Consider the following 22,337-nt stretch of genomic DNA (forward strand, 5'->3'; position numbering starts at 1 on the left):
CCCCTGCCGCCAACTCCGCCCCCCCCCCCACCCAAGGCAGATGCCAGCCGCCTCTGCCAGGCCAAGGGGTAGGATCCCTGGGCCTCCAGCTGGCTCCAGCTCTAGGCCTCTGAGCCGCCTTCACAGTGCTGTAAAAATGCAAAGCATTCCAGCCATTTTAATTACTGGGTGTTGCAGAAGCCAGCAACCAGTTCATACAAAGGAACAACAGACAAAAAATGATTTTTCAACATGCCTTTGGCCTCTCCCCTCCTTTCTCCCTGAAATCAGCCTCCAATCACTGGCTCCTAGTCCTTGAAAAGCACTCTAGGTATGTGCAGTCTCTTTAAGAGTTTGTTGACGTGACATCACAATATTTTTTCTCTAAATACTTGAGGCAGAGGCAGTTCCAGCTACCTTCAAGCGGTTTGGAAAGTTACTGGTCATATTCTTGACATGCTAAGACTATCACAGGGGCTCCATATTATACACACTGAGAACTTTGTTATAAAAGAGTTCAGTGTGTGGTGGGTCTGTCTGGGCACCAAGTCAGGGGGCTTTTAGTTCCTGAAATTCCAAAATGACCACATTATAAGGTACTCCCAAGGCATGAACCCCAAACACAGTATTCCAGCAGTGCTTGGGTGTGGAGAAGAATTTCTTAAAAGTTTGTAATGTGATTAGAGAAACCTCCAAGTTCCCTAATTCTGGTTTTTCAGTAGCTTCGAAACACTTTCCTCACTAACAACCTAACAGTTTGTTGAGGACCTACAAATGCCTGTGTGTCAGGCATTGGGCTAAGTGCTCAGAAAACTCAATTAGACTGTCAACTAGCTCGCCTCCTAAAGAGGGAAAATGACACAGAAAATGACAATCCCAGTGCACTGTGATGAATATCAAGTCACAGATAATCTCTGATGGCGGAACCCAGCTTGGGTGGAAGGAAAGGCTGCTTGTATGAGATGATGATTAATGATAATAATACGACTGCCTTAATAATAATATTGACAGTGGCCACTCATTGATGGCTGACTCTGTACCAGGAGTTCTGCTAAATCCTTCCCGTGTATGATGTTTATTCCTCACAACTCTGTGAAGTAGGCACTAATGCTGTCCCTATTTTACAGATGAGAAAACTGAGGTACAGAAAGGTTACTTGTCCAAGATCACACAGTTAATAAATGGCAGTGGTGTGCTGGTAAATACTTAACAACTAGCTCTCCAGGACAAAAAGCCTGGTTTGTAGCATCTGCCAATTACTATGGTATAAATACTCCCATCATGGCCAATTTTAAGTTACCAGTGTGATGTCACAGAATGCAGAGTTGGGAAGACTGTTTCTGCCATACAGATTCAATAGCTGGAAATAACCTCAAGAGCACAGATTAGAGTATAATGTAATAAAATAATGAAGTGATGAGTTTTAAGTATTTCATCACCTGTGTTTTTAATATAATTTGTTTGATTGTAAGTTTATATAATTACATTTTTAATAATAGCTGTGTTTAACAACTGACTGGGAAAATTCCAGAAAATTTAACCATCGGCTCTCATAAGCCAGGGTGAGGCAGCTCCAACACACCACTGGGGGCTCCAGAACCTCACTTTTCACCCCTCTAGACAAGTAAGAGGTAGTCAGGTAAGAGGAGGAAGGGCACTACAGGCCAAGGGAACAGCATGAACAAAGACTTAAGACATGGAAGTAAGAGACAACAATGACACTTAGTGTTTGCAAAATGTTTTCAACCCATCACTGGAGTACAGAGAGGTGGTAAGGAGCACAGAACTGGATGCTGAACTTCCAATTCTGGTTCCACGACTTATTAACTGTGTGATCTCGACCAAGGTACTGAACCTCTCTATGCCTCAACTTCCTTTTCTGTAAAATGGGTATGATAATAACAGCCCCTACATCTTAGAGTTTTGAGAATTAAATACATTTGTACCTGTAAAGTACAAAAACAGGACCTGGTACATAATAAATCCTCAGTCAATGTTAGTTATCTATTATTTGATCCTTAAAACTACCTCTGTTAATTAAATGTTTGTCCTCAATTTATGGAGAGTAAATATAAGTTTAGAGAGAAACTCAGTAGATGGAGGAGATGGGACTTGAATAAGTGTTCTGATTCTAGCTTCTGTGCTCATCCCAAGGTGGAAATCACCTCGACACCATGAATATTATTCTTCAGTAGGGCCTGCTGATGTACTCTCTGCCCTACTAAGTGTCCTTCTGATAGGGACCATAGCTGATTCATGTTCCTACACACCTTGATTGATGGGTGCAAGGCATTCTGGGAAGGAAGACCCACCCAGTGACAGACACTGGGCATTGGCCCCTTGTATCCTTGCTATTTTCTACGTGTTCACCTTCACCCTGAAGAGGCAGGCTGGAAGGGTGGTTAAGAGCATGGACTCTTGGGCCAGACTGCTCTGGATTCAAATCCCAGCACTGCAGCATCCTGCCCATGTAATCTTGAGCAAGTTACATAATTTCTCTGTACCTTTGTTTCTATACCTGAAGAAAAAAGGGATGGTGAGGATAATCTCGTCTACCTCACAGCTTACATTATAAAGTTTAGTATGAATTAATATACACAAACTGCCTAGAAGAACACCCTGCACTCAGTAGGCACTCTGTAAGAATTAGCTATTACTATCAAGTTTTGGTTTCCTTTGCTGCCTCCCCTTCCCCCCATAGCCCTTCTTTGGGTATTATGTACATGGTCAAAGGGGATAGGATACGGGAATATGCTCTTCCTTCATAAACACAGATTGATGACAATAGGCTACTTGATGGCAGGGGTCTCATTCTTCTCTATAGCTGTAGGGCCACACCCTGGTCCATACACGTTCTCAGTGAGAATTTACTATGTGTCAGGACTGTGCCAGTGCCTTATTCGTTATACCTTGTTGGATCCTCATGAAGATCCTATGAATTTCTCTTCCATTTTACCATTAGCTATCTGAGGCTCAGCGAGGTTAAGGAACTTGTTCAATGTCACAGTGAAAAAGTGAAGAAGGATCAAAACCCAGGTTTATTGACATCACAAGCCTTGGTCCCTAACCCCCTTGTCAGTCTGCCTTCCAGAATATTCCACTGGGAAGTTTTGAGAGATCATAAAATCTAAACCCCTGGTTTTACATTTAAAGAAAGGGGGTTTATTGATTTACGCATGGTCACTCAGCTATTGTGTGTGGCAGAACTGAGACAAAAACCTGGTATATTTCCTCAATCGTATGCTTAAAATTTCAGGAGGAAATGAAGCCATATTCAAAAGCTGTTAAAAATACTGATCACTGTTCTATCAGCTTGCCTCTGGATTCTGGGCCCTTTCTTGGTAAGACAAATGTAATTTTCTGGTGGCATCTGTTCAAATTCAGAGTAATGAAGGACCTAACCTTACCCCCAGATATTGCCTGCCCTATGATTTCTCCTGCCTTTTCTCCACTGCAAACCAGGTCAAACAAGAGATGATGCATTTCACTTGCCTGCTAATAAAAGCTCCCTCACTGGCCCTCCTTGTGGAGGTACCATGTCTCCTTCTGCTTGGTTGCATCATACAATGATCAAGAGCTCTAAGTGCTCAATAGGAACCCCAAAGATGAAGAGGAAGTCACCAGCACTTCATGAACCTATGGGTACAGTGACTTTGCGGTCTCCAGAAAGACTGCTGGTTTGGAAAGAGACCTCTAGGTCTGAATCACAGCTCTGCCACTCCTTCCTTGTAAGAAATTTAATTTCTGAGCCTCTGTTTTCTTGGCTGTAAAATGGACATAAAATAATATCTACTTTTTAGGGTTGTGAGGATTGGAGCAAACACTGTATTGAAAGTGCCTGTAACATAGCAGGTACTCCACTAATGCAAGTTCCCTTTCCTTTCTCTTGTCTTAGAAATCTTTTCAGCTTATCATCCCAAGGTTGATGAATGTTACAGGACAGGAAAATAATTATTTATTAATTAATCTAATCTAATTCTAATCTAATACTAATCTAATTCTCATGGGCCCAGCACTGAATTAGAGGAGTCTGGAGTGACGGGAAGATGATGAGATACTAAGGGGTCTAATTTCTTGTCTTGCCTTTGCCAGTAATTCTGTGTGACCATATAGAAGCCCACAACTCTGGACATCTTCCTATATCGGTAAAATGAGGGGGTTGGATTTGATGACCCACAGTTCTCTCCCACCTTTGGCTCTCTGTCTCACCATAATATGGGTTTCCAAATACCTCCCCATTTCCTGGTAGGGTGGCCCAACATCTCATGGCACACTTGACCCTCCTGTTATAGTTCACACCACCCACTATTGTTTTCACATCTTTCTCTCCCACTAGACTGGGAACTCCTTGAGGGTAGGTCTGTGCCTTGTTCACTGTTAGATCCTCAGTGCTTATTGTGTACTAGTGGACAACCAGTAAATGTCTAAGGAAATTGGAAGGAAGGAGGGCAGGAAGGAGGGAACCCTGTACTTTCTCTCCAGGGCTGATGAACACACTGTGACATGCAAGCTGTGACGCAAATAGAGACTGTCAGTGGAGCAATGGAAAGAAGGCTTTCTGTCTTCTGAGCACTGAAGCTATAAATTCACACACCATGCATGCGCTTAGCCATCTGTGGCAGTAAATCAAGACATGGTAAGGGGAGAGTTCAAAAACCCAAAACCCAAACTTGTTGACCTGAGGGTCATTATTGGAAGGTGACTGTAATCTAAAATATAGAAACCAAATGGATCATAATATTCCTGGTGCAGAAAAAGTCTGGGCAAAAAAAGGGAGGAGTGGCAAGTTTGGAGCAGAAAAATAGAAAGACCAAAGGGGTTAAAGTCGGCAATATGTGTCTGGTCTTGTCACTGACCAGGGAGAGGGACTCTTGCCAGCAGGTGTGGGCATTGTCGTGCCCTTGGCCAAGGATTCCCCTCAGCAAGAAGGAGAATTCCACAGTATCTCAGCTGAGATAACCTGACCTCATTTCCTGTGTTCAGACTCCATACACACCAAAGCAACTTTCTGATGAGAAACTAGCTTCATACGAAGCTCTCTATGATTATCAGGAAAACTATGAGGGTCGTGTTGACATGACATGACATGACATGACAATTAAATCTCTCATTGGAAACAAAGACAATGGCATTTGCTGGTCTCTTTTGAATCCTAGTGTCCCTGGGACTGATTAATTCTGGAAGCTGAATCTAGTTGACTTTCTGGACCCAAGAAGCTGGATTCCAGAAACTCTATTATGGTGAATTTGTGAAGCTTATACACTGACTGTCCCTCCCCCCATTTTCTCTGCCATTCATTGGTTAGTTTATTCTCTCAGTATCTGGTAAGTGACTACGATGTGCAGATGCTGAGCTAGAGACTGAAAACGCCCCTGTATTTGCTTGCTGTCTAAGGTATTAGCCACTAGGGGCAACAGAGTGTGGGAGGCACTGTGGAAATCTGGGGGATACTGTGTGGGTGGGAGGGGAGTGAGGAAGGAGAGACCTCGGGGGATTCATCAGCTCCGCTGAGGCAGAGAGAGGGTCAGGAAAACATCCATGAGCTGATTCAAGTTGAATCCGGAAAGATAAAGATCCTGACAGATGAGACCGAGGAGGGTCAGGGACATAAAGATGGAAGGTGGATTCCAGGCAAAAAGTGCAGTGTGAACAAGCCTCAGAGGCAGGAAACTGATAGCCAGAACCTAAAAGGTTGGAAGATGGGAACGAGGGCATAGGTTGGAAGAGATAAGCAAGGACAGGACATGTTGTTGTGTAACTACAGCGGTAGCAATCCCACTGTATTCTACTCGAATGGCCCCCCTCTGTGGGGCCCTGAGAAGAGCCAGATCACAGAGAGCCTTGTATGCTTTTCTTTGGAGTTTAAAACTGTTCAGAAGGCCATGGAGGACAAATGAATCATTTTTAAGCAAAGGACAGCATGATTTCCGACTTATATTTGAAAAACTTTAAACCAGCAGCAGTGCAAAAGTTGAATTTGACAGAGAAAGACTCTGGACAGAGTGAGCAATTATGTGCCTACTGAAATTGTCAGGAAAGACTATCTGGGCCTGATCCAAGGCAGACACGGTGGGAAAAGGGAGAAAGGGATGGTTAGAAGAGGTGTGAGGAGTGAGATTCTACTGGACTCGGTGAATGACGGTGCCACTAGCGGGGATGGGTAACACCAGAGAGGACTGAGGGGAAAAGACAATGAGTTTGGACCCTTAGGGACTGAGGAGGCCATGGGCCCTCCAGGTGAAACTGTCCAGGGGGATGTTGGACCTAGACAAGAGCTCAGAGGGATACTGCTGCTTACAGTGTCCGTTCTAGTGCACAGAGCAGAGTGGTAGGTGGATCCAGGGGAGAGGGTGGGATTAGCCAGGGAGAGTGTGGAGGCTAGGAGGGAAGGGAAGGGGAAGGAAGGAAAAGGAAGGGAAGGGAAGGGATGAGAAGGGAGCCAAGGACAGAAAATTTGGAAACACCTACATTTTAGTGGCAGCAAGAGCCTAAAGAGCCTGCCAAGAAGACTGAGAAGGTACAGCTGGAGAGGCAGAAAGCAAAAACCCAGAGAGACTGGAGTCTCAGCAGCCGAGTTTAGAGAAGGATGTGATCAATGACATCAAATGCTCTTTGGGCATCCCCATTGCGCAGGATAAGTCAATTTCAATTCCAGCAAGTTCAAGCGAAGAGAGCTCAAGCACCTTGGCAGAAACAGGATTTGCAGCCCAGTCTGACAGCAGAGCAACCCTATGTCTGTCTGTCCGTCCCATTCCCTCCAAAGCCACACAGCACCAGGCAGAGATGCTCATGTGCATCTTCTGTGCAAAGCTGAGCGTGCAACCGTCAAAGAAACCACAAAGGAGCTACTCATTTTTAAAGGAAAAACACACGAACTCCATGGGCATAAGGAAGACATTAAGACAGGGTCGAGGAGGAGAAGTTCTGCCTCTACTGCATATTACCCTTCACAGAAATAATCGACCAACTGAGCACACAGTCACTTTAAAAAAAAAAAAAAAGAGCAAGTGCTGGAATATTAGCTCTGTTTCCCATCTCCCACCACCCCAGAAAGCGGGGCAGAAAATGTCTCCACCGTGCACATGTGTTTTCTGGCTTAAAATCTCTGGGAGTAGTTCTCTGTGGAAAGAAATGCAAAAAACCCCAGGACTCAGGTGAATTCAGCCAGAGACTCACACTAAGGGGTCTTTACTCCCTGGCAGGGCTGGGGGAGAGCTGGGGCAAGAGACGCCCTGCAATTTTACTGCCATGAAATTGGCTCCAGATGGAAGTAAGGAAAGGTGTTTACTCCCTGCTGGTGCCAGACACAGAGAGAACCTGAAGTACCTACCACCTTAGGTCCAGAATTCCCCAGTGCTGGGCAGCAACCCTGCTGAGGGTCTGGCCAGGGCTCATGGTGATGGGTGGACCAGGGCTGTCTGTTGCTTGGAAAAGGCTATTTTGAATGTAATGACTTTCAGATGGACTGTGGGTTTGGGGAAAGCCACTGAGGCTGGGGTCTGGAAGAGAAGGGGTGGGAAAGAAAAGAGGTGTTTCCCTATACAGCAGTAGAAATGTCTCACATCTTGTCAGTACCTTCACCAGGTTTAATTTCCAGAGGCCAGCTCTGCCCTGGAAGGGTAGGACTGTGGCATCCTCTGTCGTGTTCCCAGATCTCCCCAATCCCCACAAACCCATGATTCACAAGTATCTAGCTTCCTGAGAGCACGGCTCCCCTTGGGTTGACATGTGGCCAGCCTGGGGGTGGAAAAGCTGGGCAGCTGAGGACCCAGACGGGATGCTGACTGAGAGCTTTGTGGCCACTGCAGATGGGAGGGGTTAGCTTCACCCACTCAAAGGCACCCACACCCCACTGACTAGCATGGAATTGTGCCTCTCCCACCTTCTCAGTGAGATTGGCTGAGGATGCAGGCTGAGGGAATGGGTGTTCTCTGGCTTACAGTGCCCCCTAGCACTGGCCAGAGGGATAGGGCTCTGTGAGCTCTCCAAGGAGCTACCACCTGCCTATCTGAATACTGGAAAGGGGCCAGTGGGGCCAAATCAATTCCATTCATTCAACCGATACTTATTGACTTCTTTGTTACCAACACTCGATCTTTATTACCAACACTGTCTTCAAAGGGCTTACAATCCAGGAAGGTAAACAATCACTTTACAGTCAGACAAGTGGTGTGAAAGAAAGAAGCACAGGATAACATGGAAGGGGGTTGACAAAGACTAGGGATGGGAATCATAGAAGGCTTTCTGGAGGAGATGACATTTAAGCTGTGATCTAAGGCAGTAGAGGAGTTCAGTGAATTTTGGAAATAAGGTATGGAGATAACAAAAGGCATATTTCCTGACCTTTTAGTGCTTATGACCCAAGAGGCAAAAAGACAGATAAACAAGTAATTACAGTGGGGCTCTATCAGGAACAAGACCCTCAATCTGTCCTATGCCTTTGCCATCACAATCTTTGTTTTCAGCCTGAGTCTTGGAGGAGAGAGCAGAAAGCAGAATAGAAACTCATTGTTGATTGAGAGATTGATGGACATGCTTCAGTCTTGGTCAGGTTTGATTTGTCTCAAACCTGTTTAAATGGCAAGATCTATCTTCCCTTCAGAGACATTCACCTTGTGCTTGAGACTTTTCCATGGATTCTGAGACTTTCCAGCCAGGGGGGATCTTGGAGATCACTGAGTTACATCTTTCATCCAACAAACAGGAAAACTGAGTCCAGACAGGTGAGGTGACTTGCCCACACACACAACTGCTCTGCAGCAACCTTTGGAACAAATCTCAGGTCTTCCGCTTTTTTTTTTCACCCCAGCCTCTTTTTGCCCCCCAGAAAGAAAATTTTCATGTGTCTCTTTGCAGCAATATGTTTGAAATGTTTTCACAAGGTATTAGATAATTTAGAAAGGGAAAAATAAACACAAAAGAGATAAACCTCTGAGGAGTACAGAGCTGTATTCATTATGATTGGTTCAGAGGTGATTATTATCTTAACAGAGAACGATTTAGTCAGTGCAGGCAGAATTCTCTACTTCTTGGGCACTGTGCAAAGGGACTCTGAAACTCATCTATAGATCTGAAATGCAAATTCAGGACTGCGAGTGGCTGCAGAAGAGTATAAACATTAGGTCACGCACTGCAGCTGGGGGGGACCGAGGCCCATGAGTGGGTGGGAGAGAGCCCAGGTAAGGAATCAGGCAGCTGCAGCAAAATCTTGGCTCTGCCATGGGCTAACCGTGAGACTTTGGGCAAATTCCTTCACCTGTCTGAACCTTATTTTCCCCAACTATCAAATGAGGATGGGTAGTCTCTGAGGTCATTTTTCAGGACCTCTAAGTGTCTATAAGAGACTTCCATAGATTCTAGCATCCTGGAACTCGAAAGGAAGAGGGGTGGACAAGACAGATTTAGAAATTTCTTCAGTTCTTCTGGGGTTTATAAATCTATCATTGTCCTTAGCTGTCAAGAGAAAGTGGGGAGCCTGTATCTTCAGTCTTACCAGTAGCCCCAGGCCTACCCCATCTAGCTTCTGAAGTGGCCTTGAAAAAGCAATTCTTACATATTATAGGCCCATGGACACCATGACGTCCGGATTGATGGCTGTGAAGTCAGCTTGCTGGAAGGCCTGACCCTAGCAGTAAGGCTCCCCTCTACAGGGTTCATGAAGCTTGCTTTCTCTTTTCCTCGGCGTGAGGACTGAGCTGGCCTCACATGGATGGGCAAAGGGTGTCCCCTCAGGTCAGACATCAGGGAGAACTTCCCAACTGAAAGGGACGTGGAACTCCAAAGACACTGGCCCAGCTTAGATAGGGAACGAGAGGAAATAAACCAAAAGGCAATTTTATTACCTTTCAGCTCGGAAAACAATCTGTTTGCTCTCACACTTACATAATTAAGAAGCTGCCATAATCAAAAGCTTCAGATGTTTTCTATACAGAACCTGCTGCTTGAAGTTCAGCAAAAGTTATTTCTGATACTCATATTCTTGGCAAGCCTTCCCTTGGAGAAACTACTGGTAATTTGGACAAAACATTAAAGTGAGAAGAAAAGAGAGAAGAGAGGACCCCTACACGTAAGATGCTTATCCAAAGTGGATTTGGTCTGGAAAGGCTTATAAAACCTTCCACATGACTGACACCGTGCAGGGATAAACAAAACTCTAAAATCCGACCAAGTATGCCCTCATTCAACCTGGATCCTTGGAGTGGCATACAGAGCGTCCACTGCTCAAGACTCAACGGGTTGCTGGCCACACCCATATCCATGTCTCCAGGGACCCAATTTTGCATTCTGAGGGCTAAAAAGCAGTGTGGCCAAATATCTCAGGCCTCCAAGTCTTTCTAGTGTGGTTGGGGAAATAGTACAACTATATCCCATGAAACAAGGAGCAAAGTTCTAAAGTAACCACCGAGAGAAGGAAAGCTCTCTCTAGGTCGGGCTATAGTTAGAGTTAAGGTGGGAAGGGTCTTAAAAGTTGGGAAGGCGACAAGACAGAAAAATGTGGAAACTAGATTCCCTTCCTTATAGCTAAAATTTTTAAGAGGAAAAAAGGAGCTTTAAAAATGTTCTTGGAAATACCATTTCCAGTGAAATTTTCTGATTCTCCCATTCCAATGTCACTTCTCTGAGGTGTAAACAGAGGAGTTTCTGAGAAAGAGGTTGAACTTGCATTTCTGAGCAGTACTTCCTAGTCCTTATTTTGTTCCAAACTTCTAGCATTTCTATTGCCAAATCATTTAAGTCTCTTTCCAAATGGGATGAGTTGGGAGAGAAAGTGAGAGAGACCCAAGAATAGAACGATAGAAGGCTCCAGCTGCAAAAGGGCATTTGCACAGTTAAAGCAAACTGCTGCTAAAGTCCAAGAAAATAAAAGCCTCTCTTAAGGTGGAAGTGAGTGAATTGAGTTCCTGGCTGGTTGCCAAGTAATGTCACTTTTCTGTGCCAGTTTCCTCATCTGGAAAGTGTGAATAATACTTGGTGTTTTTCCTATCTAAAAGGATTACTGTGAGATGTAATGAGGTGAGGTATGGAAAATATAAGGCAGAATCAAGATGTTACTGAATAATAAAAATAGTCACAGTGTTAGTTATTAGCAGTTATCCATTATAGCTCATAGTCTCGGATTCTGGATAGTTCTCCAGGATCTGGTTTTATCCCAGTTTTGGATCAGTTCACCCTCAAGTTCCTGCTGAAGGATGGAGACCTATCTGCCCTAGGTGGAGTTACCATTTCCTCCCTCCCTTTTTACTTACTGTTTTTCAAACAGGCTCAGGGACTTCGCACTTGCTGTTCTCTCCTTCCAGACTGCCACATGGCTGAGGCTTCTTGTTCACATCTCAGCCAGGATGTCACCTCCTCAGACAGACTTTTCCTTACTATCGCATAGACAGCAGCACCCTCCCCAGTCATTTCTAACCCATTACTCTGTTTTGTTTTCTTCATGGCACTATTACCTTAGAAAATCACCCTATGTACTCATGTATTTACTGACGTATTGCCTTCAAGTTCCAAGGGAGCAAAGAGTTTGTTTTGCTCATCCCAGCATCCAGAACGGTGTTTGTTGAATGACTTCACAATTTACTCTGCCTGAGCCCAGGAAACAACCTTTTATTACAGCCAGCTCCAAGAGGCCGATGGCTTCCTCGTGGACAGGAAAGTCAGGGGCGGCGATAAGGGGTGGGAGTGTATGGGGGATGGTCATCAACCTGCTTCTTTCCCTTCTGACCCTGCTCTCTCCAGAGAAGGTAGAGAGTTAGCCTTTGCCTATCCTTTCCACCAGGCACAGTCAAGGTCTCCGGGGCAGGGCCACCTCTGACCTGCCAAGGGGTTGGTGGTAGTTGATTCCGGTTTGGGTCAGAGGCGTCCAGAGGGCGGGGTGGGCGTGTGGCGAGGGTGCAGGCGGGAAGGGCACGGGGGCGCCGTTCGGAGGGCCCCTCTGCCAGTGCGCCTCGGAGGCGCGTCCAGCCCACCCACTCGCGTGCCCACAGCTGCATTATTCCCTATAAGGATCTGAACGGTACGGGCGGCCCCGCCCCGTCGCCCCGCGCCCCCGGCCCCGCCCCTTTTTTGGAGGGCCGATGAGGTAATGCGGCTCTGCCATTGGTCCGAGACGGCGGGCCTCGCGCGCTCGAGAGGGGGTGCCCGGGGGACCCGCGCTATATCACTCGGCCGCCGGGCTACCGCGCAGAGCAGGCAGCGGGCGGACGCTCGAACAGCTTCTCCTCCTCCTGCTCCTCCGGCTCCTGCTCCAGCTCCCACTGCTTCGCCCGGCGAGACTGCCCACCCGCCCAGTCGTGCGCCAGCGCCGAGGCAGCCTCGCCACACCCCATCCCGTCCCGCTGGGCACTCGGAGGGCGGCGCGCCCGAAGCCAAAGTTGCCCCACAAGGGAGGGCGAGCGAGCTCAGGCTGCGGCGACCCCGCCGGCGGCGCGCAAGGCAACTTTGGAGAGGCGAGCAGCGGCGGCGGCAATGACTCCCTGGCTCGGGCTCGTCGTGCTCCTGGGCAGCTGGAGTCTGGGGGACTGGGGCGCCGAGGCGTGCACATGCTCGCCCAGCCACCCCCAGGACGCCTTCTGCAACTCTGACATCGGTAAGCGCTCCCGGTGTCCCCGCCAGAGCCCCCGCGGTGCCAGCTCGCGCGCTGCAGCCCGGACTTGGGCGCTGCTCCGGGTGGCATGGCGAGCCCCGCTCCTTTTCTCTGCCTGGGCTTGGGACGAGGTGGGGATACTCAGGTTCCTGGGACAGGGGTTCCGGCACGACCGAGGGGGGAGATGCCCTGCAGAGAAACCCACAGAGGCTGAGTGAACCCCTTGCAGCCATGCTCTTTTAGGGCGTGAGGTCCTTACCGGTCCTTTTGACATCTGGAAAATTTCCCTTTTCACTATCACGGAAGGACGGGCTGACGGAGAAAGGTGGGGAGAGTGTTTCTAAAACTTGGAATGCCAACTAAAATGTTGGGATGATGAATAGTTAAAAAAAGAAAGAAAGAAAGAAAGTTGCCAGCCATATGCAGGGAAAGTTGCAGGAGAGAGAAACTTGAAGTTTTCTGAGTTTTCACCATTTCCCCACTAAGTTCATTCTTTTCACTGAGACCTAACCCCGCCTCACACTCCCTAGGCAAGTGCTAACTGAGCTTCTTGGACTGCCAAGTTTGGGTGGATTTAAGGGGAAAAATGAGAAGAAAGCGGTGGGGTTGACCCTCCCCGGAGGAACTGTATTTGAGAGTGTTGATAGCAAGCAGGAGGTGGCGTGTGTGAGGGATCACTTATCACATAGCTGTGAGAATTCACAGGAAGGCTATTTTTTTTTTCCTTGAATGTGTGTGGGGAGGGGGAGACTGAGCAGTGGAAAACAGATTTGTCTCTAAAAGAAAAAAGATGCCAAGGGTCACATCATGGTGACTATTCCAAATCGGACTTAGTGTCTTGATGAGAGACTCAGTAAGAAGTAGAACCATATCAACGGCCTTGAGAGTGTGCCCTGGGAGAACTTGTTTGGGAGTGTTCGGGACACTTGTGCATGGTTGGCCAGAGGTGGAGTAGCAGCTGGAAAACATCTCTCCTCTCCTTTCCAGCTCATAAGGCATGCAAGTCCAGTGGCCCTTGCTCTTTCTTTGTGTGTGTGTGTGTGTGTGTGTGTGTGTGTGTGTGCGTGTGTGTGTGTGTATACACGGGCTGGGGGGTACGGTAGGACACAGTCTAGCCACCCTCTGCCTGTGCAGATTCAGAGGTGAAGAATGGAGCGTGTGTGTTTTAAGGACAGTCATAAAGGGGAAAGAAATTTTCCACTGGGTCCTGGTGAGGGCCTCCACAAATGTGCTGCAGGGGAGGAGGGCGGGGAGGCAGGGGCCTGGTGGGGAGGGGCGCCGCTGGTGGGCCTGGCGGGCCTAGGAAAAGCAAGGGAGGTAGCCGTGCTGAGCAGGTCAGTCCAGTCGGCAGGCACGGGCGTTTGTGTGGCCTGGGGTCACTCGTGTTAGCGGTTTCTTGGGGCCTGTGTTGTGCACCTTTCCCTCTCCCTGGGGAACCTGAGTGGCCCCTGGGTTTGCCTGGAAGGATTCTCTGGGGCTGCCTGAGGCCTGGAAGCTTTTCTTTCTCCTCCTCTGACAGCCCTCACCCCGTGGGTGTCACTCCCGCCTGAGTAACGCTGGGAGCTGCTGGTGGTGGCAGCGGGCTCTGGTCTTGCTCAGGGAAGAGCACATACTCGGGGCCCGGAGCCAGCTGGAGTCAGGGCGTCGTCCCCCGCTTGACAATGGCTTGGGTGTGTTCCCTTGGATTTTGGTGTGTGGGGAGAGGGAGACCTCGTGCCTCCCCCTTGCTCTTGGCTTTTGGGTTTCCACCCTGAACGTTCACCAGGGAACAGTGGAAACAGGAGCAAGGGGACCTCTTCCAGCGGGGGCACTGCCTGACTCTGTTCGCTGCTTAGGTTTCCTGCTGTGTGTCTGGGCTGATACAGAAAGTTTCTTGTAATTTCTCTGGATTTATTTAAGAAATCCTCCCACATCCCCCTCCTCAGCAGACTGCCCAGAGAAAAGCAAAGTTACCAGGAAGTACCCAAAGACAAGAACATTATGGTAGCAAAAATAAAAAAGAAACAAAAAAAACTTCGATGCTGCTGGCACCGATCCAAAACTGTTCTGCCTCGGTTTGGTGCACTGCACTAGTGGCAGGGATGAGATAATGCTTTTAAAAATGGGAGGTGTGGATGTGGGCTGCCGGCTTGTTGACCTCTGCTGCCTTACAGTACCCTGCTGGCATCCAGTAGGTGGCTCCCAGTATTCCCAGCTCACAGCCCTTCTGGTTTCCAGTCTGTCTGGGTTGATGCCTGCCTGTTCTCTCCCTGAAGGAAATGTGTAGACGTTTCCATTCCCCTTGACCCCTACGACCCCACCAATCAATACTGTAGTCCATGAAAAATGCTAACGCCAGCCCACCAGCTTCCTCTTCCAGGACCTTCCTGGATCTTTTCTCTTCGTGGCCGGGTGCCATGTTGCTGCGTGAAGGCCCTCTCTAAGGAATCCCCTATGGCCTTCCCTCTCCTTTCTCCTCATCCACAGGTGTCTCTTTTTGCCTTTCTCTCCCAAAGCCCTGGGGATTGGCATTGCCTCCTGGATGAGGAGGAGTTAAAAGGTGTTGCTATGGCAACTCCAGGCCCTGCACCCTAGCGAAGTGTTTAGAAGAATAAACTACATGCCGGCTTATAAAACATACTGTGGCAGAAAGAAAAGGACTTGGCAGCAGCTACAATGTCTGCAGCCCCCTCCCCACCAGTCGTTGCCCCTGAAACTCTTGAAAAAACCTTGACTCTGGAGGAGGGAAGTGGGGGGACTAGGAATGAAGAAGGCAGCCTTGGCCTGCTTTCTGCTCCACAGCTCTGTCCAGCTAAGGAAGGGGTGGGCAGTGCCAAGAGCCTTCTGAAAATTGGGGTATGTGTGCCTGTGCCTGCGTGCGTGTGTGTTTGCGTGCGTGTCTGTGTGTCTGTGTGGTTTCTGCAGGGGGCGGGAGCAGTAGAGAGAGAGAATCTTGCTTCAGAATGCCAAGCTCTCCTTTGCACAGAAGCATGGGGCTGTGCGATAGAGTGCTGGGGACCTGCCCCCTGAGCCTGTTGGGAATTCGAGAGTGAGGCTCAGCTTGGGGGCCCACTGCCAGCTCTGGAGGATGGTCTCTGGATGTCTCCAAATTGTTTTGACAGGGACCAGTGCCAGCAGATTCTTTTGGTATCAGATCTGAGGTTGTGGTTTTAGCAAAGAAGCCATTTTCAAAGAAGCCTGATCTATTCTCTCTCGCTCACAAACACGCAATTACACTTTACACTGGGCTTTGTGACTTAAGGAAAATAAAAAGGATCAGACTTCAGAGAGGAGCCACTCACTTGGGGAGCAGACCCAGGCTGTCGACATCTTAGTAACTCTGGAAAGAGGAGAGCTGCTCTTTGTAGAAGGAGGGAAGGGACATCTTGCAGACTCCCACTAGGTTCAAGCACTTCTCAGATCCCGTGTCTTTCATCCACCCAGCATCTTAAAGAGTAGGTATTACACCTATTTTTTTCAAAGGAAAACACTGAGTCTGAGAGAGATTGTGCTTGCTCAAGGTCACCCAGTTACTATACGGTAAGGCTAAAGCCATTCTTAGTTATGCCATTCTTCCAAAACTTTTCAACTTTCAATTACCCTTGATATCCTAAGGCAGACGACGCTTCCTAGGACCAGGATGAAATGGACAGTTAACATTTGAAGAATGCCTTACTTATCTATTTGGGGAGTTTTCCTCAGAAATATGAAGACAGCCAAAATGGCCAGAGGTTTTAATTAAACACCATCTTATGGGACTGAGAACTAATTACCACCATACTCATCATATTAGGGTATAAATAGAGAAAATAAAAGGAAAATTTCTAATGTCCTTTGGCTATTAGAACTGGAAGAGACCCTCAAAACCACCAAGACAAAGTAAAAAAAAGACTCGATTTGTCTCACTGAGGCCCAGGGAAAAGCAAAGCTAATGGGGACAAGAGACCTTGGCCTTCAATACTCTTACCCTTCTGGGTGGGGATGAATGGGGGCCTCCCAGGGTGAGGTGCCCAGTCTATGCAGACTCCCAGTATGATGGGAGGAAAACCAGAGAGAGTCAGGAGACTGGGTGCTGGGCTGGCTGGAGAAGGTGCCCCTCCCACAGTTCTGTGTCCCTTTCACAGTCCCTGGATAGATAAGGCTAGAAAAGCGGCCACAGAAGTGGCTTGGGTGGAGGGACTTTTGTTTGTTTTGCAGGAACAGCAGGAACCATTCAGCTCCACTGCTGAATGGCACATTCCAAAAGGTTCATTAATTAAAAACAAAAACAACAACACAATTCTCCACTGCATTTAGCTTTTACCATTCCAGCCAGTATGGACAAGGAGGCCCCTTCTTCTAGCCTTTGTCATAGTCAACTCTCGGGCGGCCTGGAGAGGCAGTGTGCGGTGGTAGAAACGCTGTGGCATGGGCAGAGCTGGGCTTAAATCCTTCCTCTGGGGCTTGTTGGCTGTATGCACTTAAGCATGTTATTGGGCATCTTTAAGCTTTAGTCTCCTCATTTATAATAGGGGAATAATAATCTGTACATCCTTGGACCTTTAATTTTTATCCACATTTTAAAAATTACAAGGATAGTATGGATATATTCTATGACTATGTGTGTATGTATCTGTGTGTACATCGATATCCAACCATCCACCCATCATCCATCAATATCTATCTATCTACCTATCATCTATCTATCTAAAATCAGATAAGGGTGAAGTCCTTTTTGATCACCTCCTCTAATTCTAGTCCCTTCCCTATGCATTTACATACATAGGTACTCACAGAAAATTTACAGTAGTTTTTTCCCTTGGAAACATGAGTGGTAGAACACTATAAATAGTGGAATACCAATATAGCATTCTACTGTTTTTCAATGAACAATGTGTTAGGTTGTTCTCAGTTAATATACATATAGATCTACTACATTTTTTTAATGTATACAATTCCATAGGGTTATACATTTTAAAAACTAATTATGGAGTGATTACTATGTGCCAGGCACCATTCTAAATAATTAACATGAATTAACTCATTTAATTCTCTCAAAACTCATGAGGCAGGTATGCTACTGTTGTCTCCATTTTACAGATGAGGAAATTGAGGCTTAGAAAAATTAGGTAACTTGTTCAAGGTTGCTGCAGAGCCTGTATTTAAACCCCTGCAGCCTGGCTCTAAAATATAATCAACTACTATACTATATATTACATTACATTATGTATCATATTATATAATATATTGTTATATACTGTTTTATTACTATAATAATATAATAGCCCTATAGGTATAGGTATATATTTATTTAGCCATTCCCCTACTGATAGATATTTAGGTTTCTAACAGCTTTTCATCCTCACAAAGAGCACTACAACAAGTAGTCATCGTACAATCCTCTTGTTCATATGCATGGATATTTCTCTATGGCAAATATACAATTTGGAATTATTGGACATAAAGTATGTGTGAACAGTTCCTGACAATTTGCCATCCAGAATGGCTGTGTAACACAGTTCTTTTCAGATATGCAACATGCAGAGATGGAGGAACTATTACAGCCCTGTGCTGGAGATACTTTCATGCTTCTTTCAAATGGGAAAACAATTTATGAATTTTATTGACCTCCTGAGTTTTTTTCCCTTTTTGCTTGTCCCTTTATCCCTTTGACAGAGAGCAATATTAAGGCTACTTAGACCAAGTTGATGGGAGCATTTTTGTAGGGAGAATGGGGCTTACTTACGTGCCAGGAAAGCCATGGCCTTCGACTTGTTGCAGTTTTGGATTAATTCAGTTGCAGATGGTTTTATTTTTATTTTGCTTTAATACGAAGCAATGGGCCTTTCATTACACTAAGCTGCTTGACTTCAGGATTTGACACGAACCCAGTTCCTGTTTTGAAGACATCTGTGCTGTGCACAGGGTCTTATTTGCTGGCTCAAAGATGTCCCCTAGTTGAATAGGCCTGGCCAGGCTCACGGTGGCAGCAAGGGGACTCATCCCTTTGTCCCCCTCTCCCCTTGTCATTCAATTTGGATGGCGCTTGGATGAGAGTGCTGGGATGGCCATAGGATGGAGATGGACAGCGGAGAGGGGGCAGGGTGGGTCCTGGCTAAGAAAAGATGCTGGAGTCTCATCTCGGTGGGAGTTAGAAGGGCTAGTTTAAGAGAGAATTTCACTGTTGTGATTAAAAAAACCTTTCAGTGGACTCTTGGGATAAAGTGTCATAAAATGGCTCCAACAATGGCCAGTCTGGCCCCTGCCTAGCTTTGTCATCATCACTGGCCCTTCCAGCTCCAGCTGTTCCCATTCTCTCTCTGGGTCTTGACCCATGCCCTCTCCTCGATTTTGAATACCCCTTGTTAACTTCTTATTCTCCGCATCTCACTTGGTCCCTTTTCCCTGCCCACTTCCTGGCACTGGTGCAGAATAATCACACCTTGACCAAATTTTAAACATGTTGAAAAACACCACCTTTAGGAAAAAACAATTCTTCAGAGCTGCTTGGGAAATTCCCAGAGGGGGTTATTCTTGGGTTGACCTAAGGGCTGTGTACTACCCAGAGGGATGCATCTAACCCTCCTAAGAGAGGAGGCATCTGCTATGTTCTCTGCATTACTTGATAAGTCCAGCCCCACCTTCTGGACATAATACGCCAGCACCCTCCCAAAGAAAAATCTCCTTTTTGGCATATCAGTAACCCTACCAGGTGGAGACTGCCCACCCCAGCTGCCTGGTGAGGCCAGAGAGGTGAAATCACTCGCCCAAGATCATACCACTAAGAAACAGATGAACCAGAACCTACATTTGCTTAGTCTACCTCCAAATCTGTGTCCAAATCAGTATAGACTAAGGGCTAGGACTCTTTGGATTTGAGAAGACACTACTCCTTTTGTAACTTCCCCACATTGGTTTTTTGATTCCCTGCTGTTGGGGTTCTCCTCCACATGCTTCTCTTTGATTTTCTTCCATAGCCAGCCTCTGCAGCCCCTGCCTCCCCTGCCACCCCCAGGTTTATTACAGTACAGCCCTAACAAAACCAAGCCTCACACCCTATGTCGAATTCCTAACCAAGTACTCTTTCCACTTAATCAGCAGTTCACAGCCTTTTCAACACCACAGACTATTTTTATTAATTTTCCTTCAATGGATTTCATGTTTGGAAAATCACAACTTCATGTCTTGGGTGTTGATTATTTTTCCACTACAAAAACCAGTTAAACTATATGTGTCACTGCTGACCCTAGCCAGTCATTATTCTGATATAATCAGCTAATACAATTAACTGCAGCCCAAAGCAAAGAAACTTGGTGTTTGCCTAAGCCTGGGAAGCATTCTCATGGGTTATTGGATGATGGCAGTGTATGATTTGGGCTGGTTCACTGAGGTGCTGAAAAGAGCTCACGGACCCCTTGTAGACTGCTGTTCTTCACCCTCTGGGAATGGCTCTTTTCTTTCACACCAGTTTGCCACCTCTCCTCCTGTGGGCAGGTCTACACATCTCCCACCCTTGCCGATCTCTAGGTTGCCCACAGCACTGAGAACAGGGCTGGCAGAGGTGGCGGGTAACCGATGTGTCCTGGTTGAGTTGCCTAGCCATTCAGAGGGGGTGACATGGGCTCCTCCTACTTATCTGTTTTCCTGTGTTAATCTCTGACAGGCTGGAGCCGATGGGTACTGACTCTAGCTAAAGGAACTCACTAAATAGCGTTTGACAGGAGGTCACAAGGTGTCTATCCCAGCCGCAGTGGAACTAAGAGGCCTTTCTACTTGGTTGCTAAAAAACTAGTGTCCAGAGGAGGGGAGGGGGCCAGGACAACTTTTCCTGATGCCTTTAGAAGCCATCTGCGAGGCTGGGGTGGTCCGGCTGCCACAGAAGTGACGGTCCATGCTGCCCAACACCCAGTTATGATTTATGTTCACGTAAAGCCTGTCACCTAATGGTGGCATCCACGGTGCAGGAAGTAGAGACCTTAAGTACTCCCAGGCCTGCAGCCACCTGCTTTTTGTGGGGGTGGGGAAGAGAAGGAAAGCGGAAAGGTTGGCTTCAGAGAGCCCAAGGGAAAGTTTAGCGGGTGGAAAAATAGAGTCCTTGGATGACAGAGGGTGGGGAGGGCGGGGAGAGGGGAAATCCAGAGCAGACCAGAGCCATTCCGGAACCAGAGACTTTGAATATTAGTTGGCAGTTATTTATCCCCCCCCCCCGCACCCCGCCCAGGCCATCTTTGATCCCTCTCAGAATGAGGGCGCCGGGCACCAGGTAGCTCAGTTGCCTGCAGAGAAGCACTGTTCATTCAGAAATCTCAGAGCTCTTGCAATCCCCAGGTTAGAGCTTGGGGAAGGTGAGCCTTGTAACCTGGGTCAGGCTTCATGAAGATGTGGTTTCGTGACGTGAAGGCTCATGGTGTTTGGCTAAGGTGCTTTTGCAGTTCATGAATTAGGATGGATCTACTTTTGATTTAGACTTGATCATCATGAATAGACTCATAGCCTTTGAGATTTGGAAACACAGTACCTCTTGTGAGCTCTGCTGCTCACCTAGTGTGGTTAAGTTCTCTGGCCTCAGTTTCCTCATCGGCAAAATAGGGGGAATAATAGTATGTACCACATTGGGTTGGTGATTAAGTGAAAAAATTCAGGGAAAATGTTTAGTACAGAATCTGCCACATACCAAAAGCTCAACAGATGTTAGCTTTTAGTAGTAGTGTTGTTATATTATGTGGCAGAGGGGGTATTCTCACTTTATTACTGGTGAGGAAAATGGGGCTCTGAGAGGAGACAGGATGTTTTCCAGGGTCACATACAGAGAGCTGTGTTTCAAAATCACAGCTCGAGCCCCCCTCACACCCAAGTCTAATGTTTTCCACTTTGTCTCACTGCCTCCCACAGGACAGAAAAATGAAGTTCCCGCTCTATATTTTCACGACTCTTCACATTTTAGAGTCTTAAGTCTACTTGATCTTATTTGATGATCACAACATTCCCACTGAGGAAAGCAGGACAGTGAGGGGTCATCGTTCCCATTTAACAGATGTGGACAGTGAGAACTAGTGTGGTTCAGGAGCTTGGCCACACAGCTGATACATGGAATTGGGATTGGAACCAACTTCTTTCAAGGCCAAGTCCTTCACTCTTTTCCAGGGTCAGGTGCCTCCCATCCCTCTTCAGACTGCTTCAGCACGTTTGCCTCTGGTAGTCACAGGGGGTAGATGCTGGGGTAGTCAGTGGGAGGGCCTGGGAAATGGTGATATTGAACTTGAATATCAAGTCCATAGCCCCGTCCCCATCCACCCCAGGGTTGGGAGATGTGCAGTGTCCAGGAGTGAGCACTGGCTGGGAGTCAGGACACCTGGGGTCTAGTTCTAGGTCTCCTCCTGATTCTAGGATCACCTTGGTGACGTCAACCTCCCTGGATTTCAGGCTCTCATCTGTGAAATAGCAGGACTGGCTCTATGTGGCGTGTATGTACTTTTCCCCCACATATATTTTTTTATGGTAACTGATATTTTCCTGAATGCCTACTATGTGTCAAGTATTTCTGGCTTTAAGTTCCTTTGGAAGGGGCTCTCTATCTGAATAATAGAGCACCTAAATCCATCAACAACACCTTTTAGGAGGTAAGTTCTTTAGAAATGTGGTCTATAAAGACAAGAGCTAGGATCTCTGTGGTTATGAAAGCAGATGAGGGCTTCGTCTGAACAAAACCGCTAATGAGCTGATGTTCTTTATCAGATGACATATTTGACCACCAGACTTCCTGTTGAAGCAGAGCTGATGTGCCAAACAGATAGCAAACTTGCAGACCTAACTGATGGCT

At 47.0% G+C, this 22,337-nt stretch overlaps 2 protein-coding genes across 22 annotated transcripts in view; one reads left to right on the forward strand and one right to left on the reverse strand.

Moving 5' to 3' along the window:
* Window positions 1-22,337, reverse strand: part of SYN3 (synapsin III) — a 462,808-nt gene that overhangs the window by 241,210 nt on the left and 199,261 nt on the right. The gene's annotated exons all lie outside the window — the stretch shown is intronic.
* Window positions 12,119-22,337, forward strand: part of TIMP3 (TIMP metallopeptidase inhibitor 3) — a 54,294-nt gene continuing 44,075 nt past the window's right edge. The window contains exon 1 of the mRNA XM_007101983.2: window positions 12,119-12,562. Coding sequence (XP_007102045.1) covers window positions 12,442-12,562 — 121 coding nt within the window. The 5' untranslated portion in view covers window positions 12,119-12,441. The remainder of the gene's footprint in view (window positions 12,563-22,337) is intronic.

This window comes from Physeter macrocephalus, chromosome 6 (genome assembly GCF_002837175.3).
Source record: "Physeter macrocephalus isolate SW-GA chromosome 6, ASM283717v5, whole genome shotgun sequence".
Classification (NCBI taxonomy): Eukaryota; Metazoa; Chordata; class Mammalia; order Artiodactyla; family Physeteridae; genus Physeter; species Physeter macrocephalus.